The sequence below is a fragment of the Dendrobates tinctorius genome, unplaced genomic scaffold, assembly GCF_039654945.1.
Source record: "Dendrobates tinctorius isolate UK_male_01 unplaced genomic scaffold, ASM3965494v1 ptg000064l, whole genome shotgun sequence".
Classification (NCBI taxonomy): Eukaryota; Metazoa; Chordata; class Amphibia; order Anura; family Dendrobatidae; genus Dendrobates; species Dendrobates tinctorius.
Genome location: NW_027361732.1, coordinates 29412501 through 29429647, shown reverse-complemented (window position 1 = coordinate 29429647; position 17147 = coordinate 29412501). Strand labels below are relative to the sequence as shown.

At 43.8% G+C, this 17147-nt stretch overlaps 1 protein-coding gene across 1 annotated transcript in view; it reads left to right on the top strand.

Moving 5' to 3' along the window:
• Positions 1-17147, top strand: part of DIAPH3 (diaphanous related formin 3) — an 811800-nt gene that overhangs the window by 298680 nt on the left and 495973 nt on the right. The window contains exons 8-9 of the mRNA XM_073580354.1: positions 2752-2888; positions 3568-3673. Of these exons, the coding sequence (XP_073436455.1) occupies positions 2752-2888; positions 3568-3673 (243 nt within the window). The remainder of the gene's footprint in view (positions 1-2751; positions 2889-3567; positions 3674-17147) is intronic.

Sequence of the window (17147 nt, the reverse complement as noted above, 5' to 3'; positions counted from 1 at the left end):
CTAATACTCTGTGTAATGATAGGCTGGCCAGTCTTAAGATGTATCAAATTTATCATAGTGGCTGATGGCAGATGCTAAATGTAACAAATTTTAGATACTTTTGTCTAAATTTGCATGACCTATTTGTTGCTTAAGTATATTTTTTAAGCCAGATCTTGGACACGTGACCTTCCTTTCAAGTCATATTCCTTTCTAAATAAGCCAGATCTTGGACATGTGACCTTAAGTCACACTCCTTTGTAAATACGGTAAGCCAGATCTTGGACACATGACCTTGCTTTTAAGTCACACTGCTTTGTAACTAAGCCAGATCTTGGACACATGACCTTTCTTTTAAGTCATACTCCTTTCTAAATAAGCCAGATCTTGGACATGTGACCTTAAGGGCCCCATCACACATAGCGATCTCGCTAGCGAGATCGCTGCTGAGTCACACGTTTTGTGATGCAACAGCGATCTCACCAGCGAGATTGCTGTGTGTGACAGCGATTAGCGACCGGCCCCCCTGCCGGTATCGCTGATCGCTGTAGGAAAGCCCTGGACATTTTTTTGGTCGCTGGTCTCCCGCTGGCCAGCACGCATCGCTGCGTGTGACAGGCGGGAGACCAGCGATCAGCTGGTAACTAAGGTAAACGCGGGGTTTATAAGCACGGTGCTGTGCTTAGAAACCCGATGTGTACTTTAGTTACCAGCGTGCTGATGCAGGGAGCTGGTAACTAAGGTACACATCGGGTTTCTAAGTGACGCACGTCACTTAGAAACCCGATGTGTACCTTAGTTAACAGCTCCCTGCATCAGCGCGCTGGTAACTAAAGTACACAGCAACGCCGCGCGCTGGGCGTCGCTGGTGCTGATCGCTGGTGAAGCTGTCTGTCTGACAGCTCACCAGCGATCATATAGCGACTCACCAGCAATCCTGACAAGTTGATATCGTTGTCGGGATCGCTGGTGAGTCGCTATGTGTGACGGGGCCCTAAGTCACACTCCTTTCTAAATAAGCCAGATCTTGGACATGTGACCTTTCTTTTAATTCATACTACTTTCTAAATAAGCCATTCCCTCTTGCCATATGAGCGTAAAAAATTGTATACTATTATATCTACTTCAGAATTTTGTCGTCTGCATGTGTACATACTGTAGAAGTTCTGTTCTGTAAAAGTTTGCAGCTAAAAGTAAGACCCAAATGGACACATGCCTATCAGTTATGTTGTCATTTACTATAGTTGCTCCACGTTTTAACCTTTTAGATGTTTTTTTCTTTCCATGCAATGATGAGGTGTTGGCCTTCTCAAGTGTCTTGGACTAGATAGGCCAAGCAATTGCTTAGGCAACATCTTTTGTTCCGCTGACTCCATCACCTCAGCCAGGAATGCTTAGTTGGACATCTCTGGCAGTGGCTTATTTCTGTGCAGAACGAAAGGATCATCTGTTGAAATTCTAACGTGCTGATCCTCCTCTTCCCCAGCAAATAATAGTAATCTTGTTTATTTCACAGCACTTTTTATTTAAATCAGTTAGTAGACCACTCCCTCCCCCATACACATTACACTCTTGGCTTATGTCAGTGGGGCCATAAATGTTTTCTTATTGGGGGTTGGCAGATACGGGATATGAGGAAAATAATGCATAAATTGACCAGAAGCCCCCAAAAAAGTTCAAAGTGATGCAATCTTAACTAAATGTTATTTAAATGACAAAGATTTTTTGCTTTTTAAAGTAATCATTGACCTTTGTAAAGTTCTGATTTTTGTAATATACTTAATTACATTATTTGGCTTCGTTCTATCTCTAAAACCATGCTGAGAGCGCTGACTTGTCTGCATAATTTAGTAACTAATTTGGACTCCAGTTGTAGCAGATCCATCCTCGGAGTGCGAGTCTGTGCTCCTTGTTCCCCGTGTCTGAGCATGGAGGAGGAACGTAGAGAAGCCCATTTTCGGAGTATGAAGCTTTGCTAAATCTGCAGTTCACATGAGCTGCTATGACAGAATGAAGGCAGCAGACAAGCCAGCACTCAGCATGGTGTTAGCGATAGGAGGAAGCATGATAGGGTTAAGGGTTCGTTTAGATTCTCTCATAGCCAGACAATCAAATGCTATGTGCAAATGGCCCTCGGCTCAAACTCTGCTGCGAGCGTGAGCCGAGTATAATTTTACTGTGCTCCGATTCTCTTGCATGCGAGAATCTGATCACAGGTGTGGAGAAGATGGAGAACTTAATTTCGCCATCTTCTCCATTGTGTGAGTCGGTGTGTATCGGTCTCGACTTGTATGAGTTTGTGCCATCCCATATACGCTGCCAGTAGCAGCATGCAGCAATTTTTTTTCCTCACCCGCTACGTATGAGAAAAAATGCTAGTTGGCATTGCTCCATATTATAACATTGGGGCGAGTATTATCAGATGAAACATCGGGTAGTACTCATTTCAGTTACACCCTGGCTTCTCGCCTGTGTCAGGGGGCCCTAATAATAATAAAGGCTGATCAGTGATTAAAGAACAAGTGTAAGTTCTCTTTATTGGGTAATGACACCAATATATCCAAGCTAAGGGCCAGTTGGTACCACACTCTGATCCTCAGGATGTAGGAACTGCGCCACAGTTTTCTGCATGGTGAGTATCCGGGAGTCAGTATGCGGAGAATTAGCCGAATCCTAATACTGTGGCGTAGCCATAAAGTTATAAGATAAACAGGTGTAACCTAACATTTAGCTTCATTATTGCTACATTTCTGTAATACTATTTAATTGCAGTATGGATTGGAAAGAATCATGGGAGAAGAAAGGAGCCTTTCGTTATTGGCCAAAGCCATGGACCCCAAGCAGGCCAATATGATGACGGACGTGGTGAAGTTGTTGTCTGCGATATGCATTGTCGGAGAGGAGAACATGTAAGTGCTTCGCTTCTTGGTCAATTAGCGTTAATGACACGTCTCCTCACAGGCAGCTGCGCTGGGAACGGGCTTTGTCATATCTAAATATTTATTCACAGACATGTCTTGTGGCGCATTTCATTAGCACGCTTATTGATGAGGCGCCGCGTTGGTTTGCGTTCAAGTTACTTGTCGTAAATAGGAATATCATTTTCAATAATTTTTTTGTAATTTTGTTAATAGTTACAAGTTAATGTGTTCTCATCAATAAAAATGAGACGGTAATTGCCGTATCTCATCGGGGAGACATCCGCCGTCACGTGCCTGGGCCTTACCTCCGAGAAGTGAATTAATTACGCCTTGTTTGGGAGTGTATCTCTTACAGGACAGAAGTACACTGTTAACATGCAATAAATATTTCTCCTCACTTCTGTTCAGGAGAGAATTGGGATTTCTTATGTTCTTTGTTCCTAGCCATCTGCTTGAAGTGATTTAATTAGATTTGGTGAATTTATGAAGAATACTGAAACAGGACGATAACAAACAATGCTGTCATCATAAACTTTGCTGTGTCCTTGCAGCAATCTGCTAAGTTTATCCTTTTTTAGTGTTATAAATTGATTTTGAATTTTTGTGTTGGTTGTTTGTTACGATGACATTTTTATCTCTCACGATGATGTATCCTGTCGCCTTTTAGTCTTGAAAAAGTCTTGGAAGCAATAACCACAGCTGCAGAAGAAAAGGGCATTGCTAGGTTCAGCCCAATTGTTGGTGGTCTCCAACACCACACCGTCCAGCTGCAGGTCTGTAATCCCCCAGGTTGGATTTGTGATGTGCATGTTATGATTCTTTGCTGTACATTGGTTAATTTTGTAATGTTTGTTTTCTGCTGGATTCACATATCCCATCATCCGTTTTAGATGCTTCCTAGATTTACATTCTTAGCATCCTTAGACATTTAGCAAAAAAAAAACAAACAAAAACTACATTTACGTTTCTTGTAGCTGCCTTTTATAAGACAGATGCTATAGTGACATCAGGCATTGGAGTTCCTAGAGGGTCTTGGTGTTGAGAATCCCATTGGTCACAGAAACAAAAGAGCAGAAGTGCCCAGCTGAGCGCTGCTCCTTGATTGTTGGGTTAGGTATGTGCAGGGTCTTAAAAGATTGAGACCATATACTACTAACCATGTACTGTATCTTAGTGGAGCGCTAAGCTCACGTCAACAATTGGTAAGCGTCCCAGCACCTAGACCACTGCTAATCAAAGCTTCTGACATGTCACAGTGAAATATCAAATGGTTTACTATTGTGGTAGTGATGACTTCTTCATAGGATAGGTCAGCGGTATCAAATACTTGGAGGTCTGACGCTCTGCACCCCCACAGAGAAGCTGGTATCAGCTCCACCAGTGACTAGGCGTAGTCAGTAGCATAGCTGAACAGCACAGCTCTGACTATGGTTTGGTTGCCGCTGCTACATACTGCAGATCAGCTCCTACTCACATGTCTTCTAATGGTAGGAGCTGGTCTGCGGCCCCCAGCAGCGGCCGCTAAACATTTGTCATAGCTGTGCTGTTTTCATCTGGCCACTAGTGGCACTGGGAATAGGTGATTGGTGGAATGTCAGGTGTCAGACCCCCAAAACACTACTTAAAATCCTAGTTGTGAAACGTCACTTTAGCCAACAGTTAGTCTTTTTCATGAATCAGCAACTATTTTGCAAGGCTACAAAATAAAAAGTTCCTGTTTAGAAGACAACTGTTCGCTCTTAGACATTACATTTTGGAGTAGGTTTCCTTAGCAGGCTTCCTTTAATCTCCAGTGTTCTGAGTTTACTCAGGGAATGTGCACACAGGGTTTTTCATGAGGAATTAGGAGCAGATTCAGAAACTAGTTGAGTAAGCTTCTATTTGATTTAAGTGGGGAAAAAAAAAATCTTCTTTTCAGGCTTGTTCACACCACCATAACTTCTGTCCGAGTGCTGTCCGTGAAAAAACTTCACTTGGCCCAATGATATTCAGTGGGGCAGTGCGGATGAGGGAATTTTTTTCACTGACTGAATCTGCGTGCGAAAAAGATCGTAGCCGGCACTACTTTCTTCCATAAATTGGATGAGACTCACACAGACACCATACGGGGCCACAGTATAGGCATCTGATTTTTACTGATACATTGCAATTCTGTTACATAGGAAACTGGAAATGATTAGTTGCTGCTGTAAAAAAAAAAATGGATTACACATGGATGACATGGAAGTGAAAAAAATATCATCCTAAACGGTGAATAACTTTTTTATGCGCTCGTGTGAACTGACCTATAGCCTTCGTGCATGCTGCGTCTCTTTCCGGTGGATTCCGCCTGGTACCTGCCTGAAGCAGCACCTCAAACCTGCTGCAAAATATAAATGCTATGCACAGCAATGTAAAAACAACATTGCTGTGTTCATCTGTTACTTTTTTAATCCTCTTCAAGGTTCAAAACCCATCAAGTGGTTAAAGAAGTAACCTATTCATTCTACTTATAGTATAGACTATGGGACAAGACGTTGGCGGCAACGCTGCCACCAAAGTCATGGCCGCCAGCATGGAAGAAGACCGCATTACTCCAAAAGAAACATAAAAAAAGCCAGATTAATGTTTCCAAATGTACAAAGGAGCAAAGCCCTTAATATTTGGAGACATGTCCTGTGGTCTGATGAAACTAAAATTGAATCATTTGGACATAATGACCATCATAACATTTGGATTGAAAAGGGAAAAGCTTGGAAGCCTAAGAAGACCATCGAAACCGTGAAACATGGGGGTCGCAGCATCATGTTGTGGGGTTGTTTTGCTACAGGAGGGACTGGTTCACTTCACAAAATAGATGGCGTCATGAGAAAAGAAAATTATGTGGCAATACTGGAGCAACGTCTCAAGACATCAGCCAGGAAGTTAAAGCTTGGGCGGAAATGAGTCTTCCAAATGGACTAAGAACCCAAAGCATACTGCCAAAATGGCAACAAAGTGGCTTAAGAATAACAAAGTCAATGTTTTGGAGTGTCTATCACAAAGCCCTGATCTCAATCCTAGTTAAAATTTTTGGGCAAAGCTGAAAAGGCAGGTGTGAGCAAGGCGACCTACAAACCTGGATCAGTTACACCAGTTTTGTCAGAAGTAATGGTCCAAAATTTTGGCCCAATATTGTGGAAGAATATCCCAAACGTTTGACCCAAGTCATTCAGTTTAAAGGGAATCTGTCACCTATTTTTTTTGTCTATAAGCTGTAGCCACTGCCTTTTGGGGCTTATCTACAGCAGGGTTCCCCAACTCCAGTCCTCAAGGCCCACCAACAGATCATGTTTTCAGGATTTCCTTAGTATTGCTCAGGTGATAATTGCTTCACCTGTGCAACACAAAGGAAATCCTGAAAACATGATCTGTTGGTGGGCCTTGAGGACTGGAGTTGGGGATCCCTGATCTACACCATTACAGAATGCTGTAGATAAGCCCCCGATGTAATTTGAAAGAGAAGAAAAACAAGTTAGATTATACTCACCCGGAGGGCGGTCCGGTGTGGTCTGGGTCCGATGGTTGTCGTAGCTCTGGGTCCGGTGCCTCCCATCTTCATGACGTTCTCTTCCGTGCTTCCCGTTGCGGCTCCTGTGCAGGCATACTTTATCTGCCCTGTTGAGGGCAGAGCAAAGTACTGCATTGTGCAGGCGTCGGGAAAGGTCAGGCGCATGCGCACTGCAGTACTTTGCCCTGCCCTCAACAGGGCAGATAAAGTATGCCTGCACAGGAGCCATGACAGGCAGCAAGGAAGAGGACGTGATCGCTAGAAGATGGGAGGCACCGGACCCGGAGCTGCAACACATATCGGACCCGGACTGCCCCCGTGTGAGTGTAATCTAACTTGTTTTTCTTCTCTTTCAGGTTACATCGGGGGCTTATCTACAGCATTCTGTAATGCCGTAGATAAGTTCCTAACGGCGGTGGCCGCCGCTTATAAACAAAAAAGTAGGTGACAGATTCCCTTTAAGGCCATTGGTTCCAAATACTAATGAAATGTAGATAAACGTTTTGACTTTGCAGTAAGTTATAAAAATGCCTTAAAACATTCTCTTGCTCTCATTCTGGAATTTGGTAAATATTAATAATTATGGTAATCCTAATTGACCTAAAACGGGAAAGGTTTATTCTGATTTCATAAAAGACAGCAGAAAAAAAGGCAGCAATGTATTTACCTGCCTAGGCCTCCAGCCAAATGCACTTCAGGGTGCAGCAGGCCCATGTGGTTAAGATGGCAGTAACACAGGTGCAAAAATACTGATGAGACGGCCACTCACTACCTACCAGTCCCTAGAGGGGGTGGCTGCTTAGTATATGATTGCACAATGAGGACTTGTATGTAGCACTGTTCACACAGTGGAGATGCACAGCATCCAGGTTACCAGCCTATTAGTTACGCCCATACTATTAGATCAGGCGGGCTGCCCAGTGCTATCAAGATGCATCCCATGTGAACAGGCACCACAGTTTACAAGACAATGGGCCTAGCTGCACCCTGATATTAAAGTGCAAAAAAAAAAAAAACACATGAAATATGTGAGATATTAGTCGATGTTTTGGCCAAAGTATACAAGCTCGCAATCCAACGTCAAGGATCCCCACACTTGCGAGTCCCTAACACTAATCCATATTATTATTATTATTATTATTATTATTATTATTATTATCATCATTATTATTATTATGATTTCATGTCAGAGATTGAGAAAAACATACATATGGGTCTTTTTATATAGTGTATTCAAACTTCTGGTTTCAACTGTAAATGTGTAGCTATGATCATTGTGCATTGTCGTGTCTCTGTCCTCCTTTATAACATCAGCATTAAAGCGGGCCCATTTCTGTGTCTGCTTCTGAACCTTGCTGTCAGGTGTTGGCATTGGCTCATCTACTTCATTCTACAAGATCACTATAAACCTTTGTGCTGTGGTTTTCATTTCATCACTCGGCTGTCAGATGCGGCACATAAACTGAAGTGCTATCTGATTTTTTCTTTTTAGTTAGTGGAACATTATGAAGCCTAAGGGGCTCAGACACATGAGCGAGTTTGTGATCTGTCTGAGTATTGTGTAGAACTGGTTCTAAGTAGAAGGCTAATATTAGTTTAGGGCTAAGCACACTTTCATGCTTTCCGACACTTATTTTTTACTAAAAGTTTTCACTGTGCTCTATCAAATAACCAGCACAAACCTCATTCTTCCCTAAGAAGTCAATATGGGTTTTGTAAGCTCTGGATTTGCTACTGCAAATGCTTCTACTACAAAAAAAATAACCGATTCATACTGATGAAAGGCGTACAGAGCAAATCTAAATCTGTAGTCAAGATGGAAAGCAGTGCACAGCACTAGTGATGAGCGCAAATGCTCGTTATTCGAGTTTACCTAGGGTGCTCGGATATGCACCAAGTTTTGCGGGTGCTTGAGTCCCCGCGCCCCCATGTTTCAGGGCTATTAGACAACCACAAAACATGCGGGGTTGCTCGTGTATGTCAGGCAGTTCCCGCATGCTTAGTGGCTGTCTAACAGCTGCAAAATATGCGGCCACTGGGACTTGGAACATGTCTCTTGCACACCCGTGATACTTGGTGTATACCCGAGCACCTCAGGCAAACTGGAGTAACGAGCACTTGCACTGATAACTACACAGCACTCTTCATATATAGGTGGTCTAAGGTAACTGCTGTACTGGTTTCTAGACCCAACAAAAAAGTTGTAATTGGCAAGAACAAATGCCAATGGATATGAGAGAATGATCTGTTAATGGTGTAATATCTGTGGTCAGAGGTCTTATTTTCCCCTCCTTATTTATAACTGGCATGTTGTGACCAAGGCAAGCATTACATTATAATGGTGGATCAGCAGTGATGGACTGTTATCAAGTCTAATTCAGTTTGAACATCCCTTTCCCATTAAGATTAGATACACAGCACAATGGAATCAATGGTGCCATATAAATAAATAACAACAATAACAACAATAAATACACAGCCACACAACCTTTTAGATTAGATACACAGCCACACAACCTTTTCTGCTTCACCTTCTTGAAATACATTATTTAAGCCATTTAGCGAAGATATTTCACCAATTTGAGCAATTGTCCACATCATGGAATAGTGGCTGCGCAGTTGAGTAAAACAAAATTTTTATTTTTTAATTTCTCCTCTGTATTGTGGAAATATTAGGCTAAGTTCACATTGCGTTAGGGGCTAACTCTGATGTCATTTTTGATATCTCTTATGCCCTAGCACTAATGTATGCGCTAACACATGGTAGCATTTTGTTACCATGCATTAGCCATACAGGTCTATGCACAACGAACGCATCCGTTCGCTGTGTGTTAGACCCGACACACCCGAAAACGCGGTAGACCGCGTTCTCAGGTGCATCACAAAGTAATGCATCATCACTAACGCATGCCGAATTTGGCATGCGTTGGGATGCGTTACAAGAATGGCGGCCAATGGGTACGTTAACGCATTTGTTACATAGCGTTAGTGCTGCAATGTAACTGATGTGTTAAACGCAGGGCCATAACGCAATGTGAACCCAGCCGTAGCTTGTAAATTTTAGGTTATATTTTTTGTAAAGATTTGTCTCTGGGGGTGTGTACTTGTGTACTTCTTCCCTTGCATGAGGTTGACCAATTGGAAGCAAGCAGCAACAAACAAAAAGATAGAACACACTGTCCATTCCATGCTGATTTCTGCATTTTCTATGATTCTATTACAGAGAGAGTCTGCTGCTCTAGTGGACTAATGTGAGAAATTCAAATCTGTGGATAATTCATCAATTACAAGAATCATTATGAAATTTTGCTTCACTGCAGGTTAAAGTTACATTTGCTATCATAATCTCTACCAAATTTGGGATCTGTAGATGTCAAACAGTCTTTGAATGATCCGCCATATAAAAAGGTTGTCCTAAATTATCTGTGTTGTCATTCTTTTATGAGACACTACAGGCCTGATTCATGAAGATGTTTTCTTCAGAATTCTGGCATAAAAAAAACTTTGTTACAATTTTTGTTTTGCAACTCGACATTTGGCTGTGACGTAAGTCACGGCAGTAAATATATATACTACTTACTGTAAGTAAAAGGAAGTCTAACAATCCGAGGTCAGGTCCAGGAAATTGCGCAGTACGACAAAGGGAAGTCAGACGAAGTCCAATACACGAGCTGAGGTCTGGAAAGCCAGAAGGACGAAGCAGTTAACAGGGAGTAGGCACAAGCGAAGTCAGGTCACAGCAAAGGGTCTGAATCCGGGAATAGAATCAAGTCAAGCTGGGTCAGGCGCAGAGGGATCAATGTTCCACAGGCAACAGCAAGTGTACGATTGACACTGGGGGAGGAAATAGCATGCTTAAGTAGAAGCCTGATTAAGGAAAATCAACATAGGTGATTGCAACACAGACCCTGCACAGACTGACAGCCCTGACACAAAGTAACAAAAAGACAGATATTGTGACATTGGCATTTTTAAGCCAGTCTCCACCAGCTTTATCAAAATAGGCAGAACCTAGATAAAAGACAAATTCTTCAAAATTTAGCCTACTTTAGTGCCGTAAAATACACCAGAAATTACACACACAACACAGTGAGTTGCCAGAGCAGGGCTGTGACATGAGAAAAGGAAAAAAAAGGTCCTTTTCATTGACTCTGCACCAAAGACTATGGATGAAGAAAAAAATCTTTGTGCTCAGTCAGTAGAAAGATTTATTTCTTCTCATGTCACAGTGCTGCTTATATGTTTACAATTCTTCTCCGTCAGTTTAGACACCGGTCTCGGGAGCTTTTTCTTCACACTGCAACCCGTACATAAACTTTACTAAGACGGGCTGCACTTTCATTTATATGACAGGCAATTTTATCACATCCTTGTAGAACTCCTTCTTGAAGAATTAGATGCATCCCACTCTAGTAGTGCCTTCATTAAGACTGTCATGCAAAACCCAGGTGTTCATGAATCAGGCCTTATATACTCTTTGAGATTTTTGCACACATGACAGATTGGCTGCACATGTGTGATGAACGTTTTGATATCACAGGATGTGTGATCTGAAATTGTATGCCATGCACACACCAGTGACCACACTCCTCCCCAGGGGTCTCTGCAGGGACTGCATTGCTCGTTAGATTATAAATGCATTACACTGTACATTTTCTGGGCTAGATCAGCTAATTACATGCTGTCGTCCATACTGTATTGATACTACTAGTTTCAGATATCTGCATAAAAAGAGATGTTATTTCCTTCTTACTCTGCCTACAGTGATGAAAAGCTCATTTTAATATGTAAATTTGTCCTGCGTTAAATCATATTTTATGCAGATTTGCATTCATGTAGTGAGACAGCAGTGTTGACCTCAATTTTTTTTTTGTTGCTAGGACAGTTGCCATGGCACACTGGAACATGGAAAGACTCCTGTTGCATGTCAATAGACCCGGATAGCTGTCACCGGGCTAAATCATAGCTCTGAGAACAATTCAGCGATGCTTAATATTTCTTTTTTAGAAGATAATATTGAAGTGTCACACGATAAAACAGCAATTGGTAGCCATTGTGCCCAGAAGTCTGTGTTTTCTTAGCTTTGTAAAGTAGAATCAGATCATACCATGTTATTTGCTTACATGCTGCAATTATTGGTTTGTATATGTATAATTGCATGTCTGTGTAGGGTCTAGCAGATTCTCAGGATGCAGTGACGAGACAGGGTATGACTTGTGTAATTAACTTTTATAAACTGGCGCCACTAGGGCTATGCTGAACAGGCAGAAGAAGGGGTAACACAAATCTGTCCTCGCAGGGACTCAATAAAATAAACAATACGTTTCTATGTAGCGGGAAATACCCGGCTAGTTCGGGTGTCAAAGACCGAAATATGGCCAAACTATGGTACTTATTGCTATAGTCCACTTATCCTTCCTTGCGTCACTCGGAATCGCAGATGCGGCCGCTTTGAGATCGTTGATACGGCTGTCTTGACGCCTCGATATTCCGGGAAGACTTGGGGCGTAACAGGCCCTGAAGAAACGATGCCGGTGGGGCGCAACAGGCCCTGAAGAAACGATGCCGGTGGGGCGCCACAGGCCCTGAAGAAACGATGCCGGTGGGGCGCCACAGGCCCTGAAGAAACGATGCCGGTGGGGCGCCACAGGCCCTGAAGAAACGATGCCGGTGGGGCGCCACAGGCCCTGAAGAAACGATGCCGGTGGGGCGCAACAGGCCCTGAAGAAACGATGCCGGTGGGGCGCAACAGGCCCTGAAGAAACGATGCCGGTGGGGCGCAACAGGCCCTGAAGAAACGATGCCGGTGGGACGCAAAAGGCCCTGAAGAAACGATGCCTGTGGGGCGCAGCAGGCCCTGAAGAAACGATGCCGGTGGGGCGCAGCAGGCCTTGAAGAAACGATGCCGGTAGGGCGCAGCAGGCCCTGAAGAAACGATGCCGGTGGGGCGCAGCAGGCCCTGAAGAAACGATGCCGGTGGGGCGCAGCAGGCCCTGAAGAAACGATGCCGGTGGGGCGCAGCAGGCCCTGAAGAAACGATGCCGGTGGGGCGCAGCAGGCCCTGAAGAAACGATGCCGGTGTGGCGCAACAGGCCCTGAAGAAACGATGCCGGTGGGGCGCAACAGGCCCTGAAGAAACGATGCCGGTGGGGCGCAACAGGCCCTGAAGAAACGATGCCGGTGGGGCGCAACAGGCCCTGAAGAAACGATGCTGGTGGGGCGCAACAGGCCCTGAAGAAACGATGCTGGTGGGGCGCGGTAATGACGCAGTTCCCCTTAATGTCCAGTGGCTGTCCTCTGCTAAGGGTCCCTTCGTAGCCGGGACAAGGGCCTCTAATGTCGCCTATGGCGAGGTGGCGTCCCCTGAGGCCGGTGATGACAAGGTCGCCGTGCGGTGGGAGAAGGCCGGGGGGCAGTGTCCAGGCCTCTGTGGCCGTTTTATTCGTAGCTGCAGCCGCGACCTGAGGTAAGGGATCTGTCTCACAGGGGCGGGGGACGGCGGGCGTGGCTCTCTGTGAACGTGGGCGGGAAGCGGTCTCCGGTAAAAGTCTCTCACGTCTCACTTGTCGGTGAGTGCGCCGTATCTTCCTCACAGGCCCCTGTCCGAGTCTCCTCAAGTCACCCGGTTTCCTGCCTCCTGTCACACTCTCTCCCAACTGCCACTTGAGCGCGCCCCCTGCTCCTTTTATCCTCGCCCCGCCCCCTGTTGCCCTCCAGTTATGTCTCCCCCTTTACTGCCCTCCCAGTATTGTTCCCTCAGGAACCCTGATGGCGGTCCCCTGGGTACCGGCCCAGTCACTGTCTGGGAGTCGTCCTCCCCACATCTGTGTGTGTATGTGTGTGTGTGTATGTATATGTGTGTGTGTGTATATATATATAACACACACACACACACACATATAGTATGTGTATATACAGTTGTGGCCAAAAGTATTGACACCCCTTCAATTCTGTCAGATAATACTCAGTTTCTTCCTGAAAATGATTGCAAACACAAATTCTTTGGTATTATCTTCATTTGATTTGTCTTAAATGAAACAACACAAAAACAATTGTCCTAAAGCCAAATTGGATATAATTCCACACAAAAAAGAGGGTGGACAAAAGTATTGGCACTGTAAGAAAAATCATGTGAAGCTTCTCTAATTGTGTAATTAACAGCACCTGTAACTTACCTGTGGCAACTAACAGGTGTTGGCAATAACTAAATCACACTTGCAGCCAGTTGACATGGATTAAAGTTGACTCAACCTCTGTCCTGTGTCCTTGTGTGTACCACATTGAGCATGGAGAAAAGAAAGAAGACCAAAGAACTGTCTGAGGACTTGAGAAACCAAATTGTGAGGAAGCATGAGCAATCTCAAGGCTACAAGTCTATCTCCAAAGACCTGAATGTTCCTGTGTCTACCGTGCGCAGTGTCATCAAGAAGTTTAATGCCCATGGCATTGTGGCTAACCTCCCTAGATATGGACGGAAAAGAAAAATTGACAAGACAACGCAAGATTGTGCGGATGTTGGATAAAGAACCTCGACTAACATCCAAACAAGTTCAAGCTGCCCTGCAGTCCGAGGGTACAACAATGTCAACCCATACTATCCGTCAGCGTCTGAATGAAAAGGGACTGTATGGTAGGAGACCCAGGAAGACCCCACTTCTTACCCCGAGACATAAAAAAGCCAGGCTGGAGTTTGCCAAAACTTACCTGAAAAAGCCTAAAATGTTTTGGAAGAATGTTCTCTGGTCAGATAAGACAAAAGTAGAGCTTTTTGGGCAAAGGCATCAACATAGAGTTTACAGGAGAAAAAAAGAGGCATTCAAAGAAAAGAACACGGTCCCTACAGTCAAACATGGCGGAGGTTCCCTGATGTTTTGGGGTTGCTTTGCTGCCTCTGGCACTGGACTGCTTGACCGTGTGCATGGCATTATGAAGTCTGAAGACTACCAACAAATTTTGCAGCATAATGTAGGGCCCAGTGTGAGAAAGCTGTGTCTCCCTCAGAGGTCATGGGTCTTCCAGCAGGACAATGACCCAAAACACACTTGAAAAAGCACTAGAAAATGATTTGAGAGAAAGCACTGGAGACTTCTAAGGTGGCCAGCAGTGAGTCCAGACCTGTATCCCATAAAACACCTGTGGAGAGATCTAAAAATGGCAGTTTGGAGAAGGCACCCTTCAAATATCAGGGACCTGGAGCAGTTTGCCAAAGAAGAATGGTCTACAATTCCAGCAGAGCATTGTAAGAAACTCATTGATGGTTACCGGAAACGGTTGGTCGCAGTTATTTTGGCTAAAGAGGTTGTGCGACCAAGTATTAGGCTGAGGGTGCCAATACTTTTGTCTGGCCCATTTTTGGAGTTTTGTGCGAAATGATCAATGTTTTGCTTTTTGCTTCATTCTCTTTTGTGTTTTTTCATTTAAGACAAATTAAATGAAGATAATAATACCAAAGAATTTGTGTTTGCAATCATTTTCAGGAAGAAACGGAGTATAATCTGACAGAATTGCAGGTGTGTCAATACTTTTGGCCACAACTGTATGGTGTGTGTATATGTAAATAGTTTGTGCAATAGTGTGTGTGTGTGTATATATATATATATATATATACACTCACTGGCCACTTTATTAGGTACACCATGCTAGTAACGGGTTGGACCCCCTTTTGCCTTCAGAACTGCCTCAATTCTTCATGGCAGAGATTCAACAAGGTGCTGGAAGCATTCCTCAGAGATTTTGGACCATATTGACATGATGGCATCACACAGTTGGCGCAGATTTGTCGGCTGCACATCCCTGATGCGAATCTCCCGTTCCACCACATCCCAAAGATGCTCTATTGGATTGAGATCTGGTGACTGAGGAGGCCATTTGAGTACAGTGAACTCATTGTCATGTTCAAGAAACCAATCTGAGATGATTCGAGCTTTATGACATGGCGCATTATCCTGCTGAAAGTAGCCATCAGATGTTGGGTACATTGTGGTCATAAAGGGATGGACATGGTCAGCAACAATACTCAGGTAGGCTGTGGCGTTACAACGATGCTCAATTGGTACCAAGGGGCCCAAAGAGTGCCAAGAAAAAATTCCCCACACCATGACACCACCACCACCAGCCTGAACCGTTGATACAAGGCTGGATGGATCCATGCTTTCATGTTGTTTACGCCAAATTCTGACCCTACCATCCGAATGTCGCAGCAGAAATCGAGACTCATCAGACCAGGCAACGTTTTTCCAATCTTCTACTGTCCAATTTCGATGAGCTTGTGCAAATTGTAGCCTCAGTTTCCTGTTCTTAGCTGAGAGGAGTGGTACCCGGTGTGGTCTTCTGCTGCTGTAGCCCATCTGCCTCAAAGTTCGACGCACTGTGCGTTCAGAGATGCTCTTCTGCCTACCTTGGTTGTAACGGGTGGCAATTTGAGTCACTGTTGCCTTTCTATCAGCTCGAACCAGTATGCCCATTCTCCTCTGACCTCTGGCATCAACAAGGCATTTCCGGCCACAGAACTGCCGCTCACTGGATTTTTTTTCTTTTTCGGACCATTCTCTGTAAACCCTAGAGATGGTTGTGCGTGAAAATCCCAGTAGATCAGCAGTTTCTGAAATACTCAGACCAGCCCTTCTGGCACCAACAATCATGCCACGTTCAAAGGCACTCAAATCACCTTTCTTCCCCATACTGATGCTCGGTTTGAACTGCAGGAGATTGTCTTGACCATGTCTACATGCCTAAATGCACTGAGTTGCCGCCATGTGATTGGCTGATTAGAAATTAAGTCTTAACACACAGTTGGACAGGTGTACCTAATAAAGTGGCCAGTGAGTGTGTATATATATATATATATATATGTGTGTGTGTGTATATATATATATATATATATGTATGTGTGTGTGTGTGTGTATAACTTGTGTGTAAATATATATTTGTTTGTTTATGCACACTTACATAATTGAATAGTAAGATTTTAAACATTATCTCACTGAATATAAAGAGTAATTTCCAAAATTTTGACAAGACTGAGTTTCATAGAACATTTCTTTAACCCATACTATGAAAGTAATGTTATTAATGTAACTTTCAATACAAAATCTTCAGCTTTCGAACAGGTGCAGTCGAGCTTATTTTCAATCCAAGTGCGATCCACCAAAACATCGGATCGCACTCAGACCAATGTTAGTCTATGGGGCAATGTATATGTCCCATTTTTGTTGATGTTCATGTCTGAACAGAGACCATCCGAGGAAAAAATTGCAGCGTGCCTGAGTTTTATCTGGTATTTGAATCGCGCTTGGCTATGAAAGTCGGTGAGTCTGTGGGAAAAATCAGACTGCACTCATGACATCGGAGTACAGTCCAATTTCTGTGCACTCACAGAATGGAGAAGATGGAGACAATTTCTTCATCTTCTCATCCGAGGAATCGGATCACACTATGCAAACATTCTGATCAAACGTTGATTAGAGTTTAATAAGAGTGTCATTTGCATAATCTGCTCGATTCTCATTAATGAGAAAATACACAACATTCAACCTCTTTTAGAGCCTTGATCCTGGATGGAGAGTGATACTCAACTTGTCTCTTAAGAATTCCCTATACTGTAGGTGTTCGGTTTGGTTAAAGTCAGGAGACATACTTGGCTACTTTCTTCTTCAGAAATGCAACGAATGTGTATGTTGGATGATTGTCATGTTGGAAAAGTGGACGTCTATCAAGGG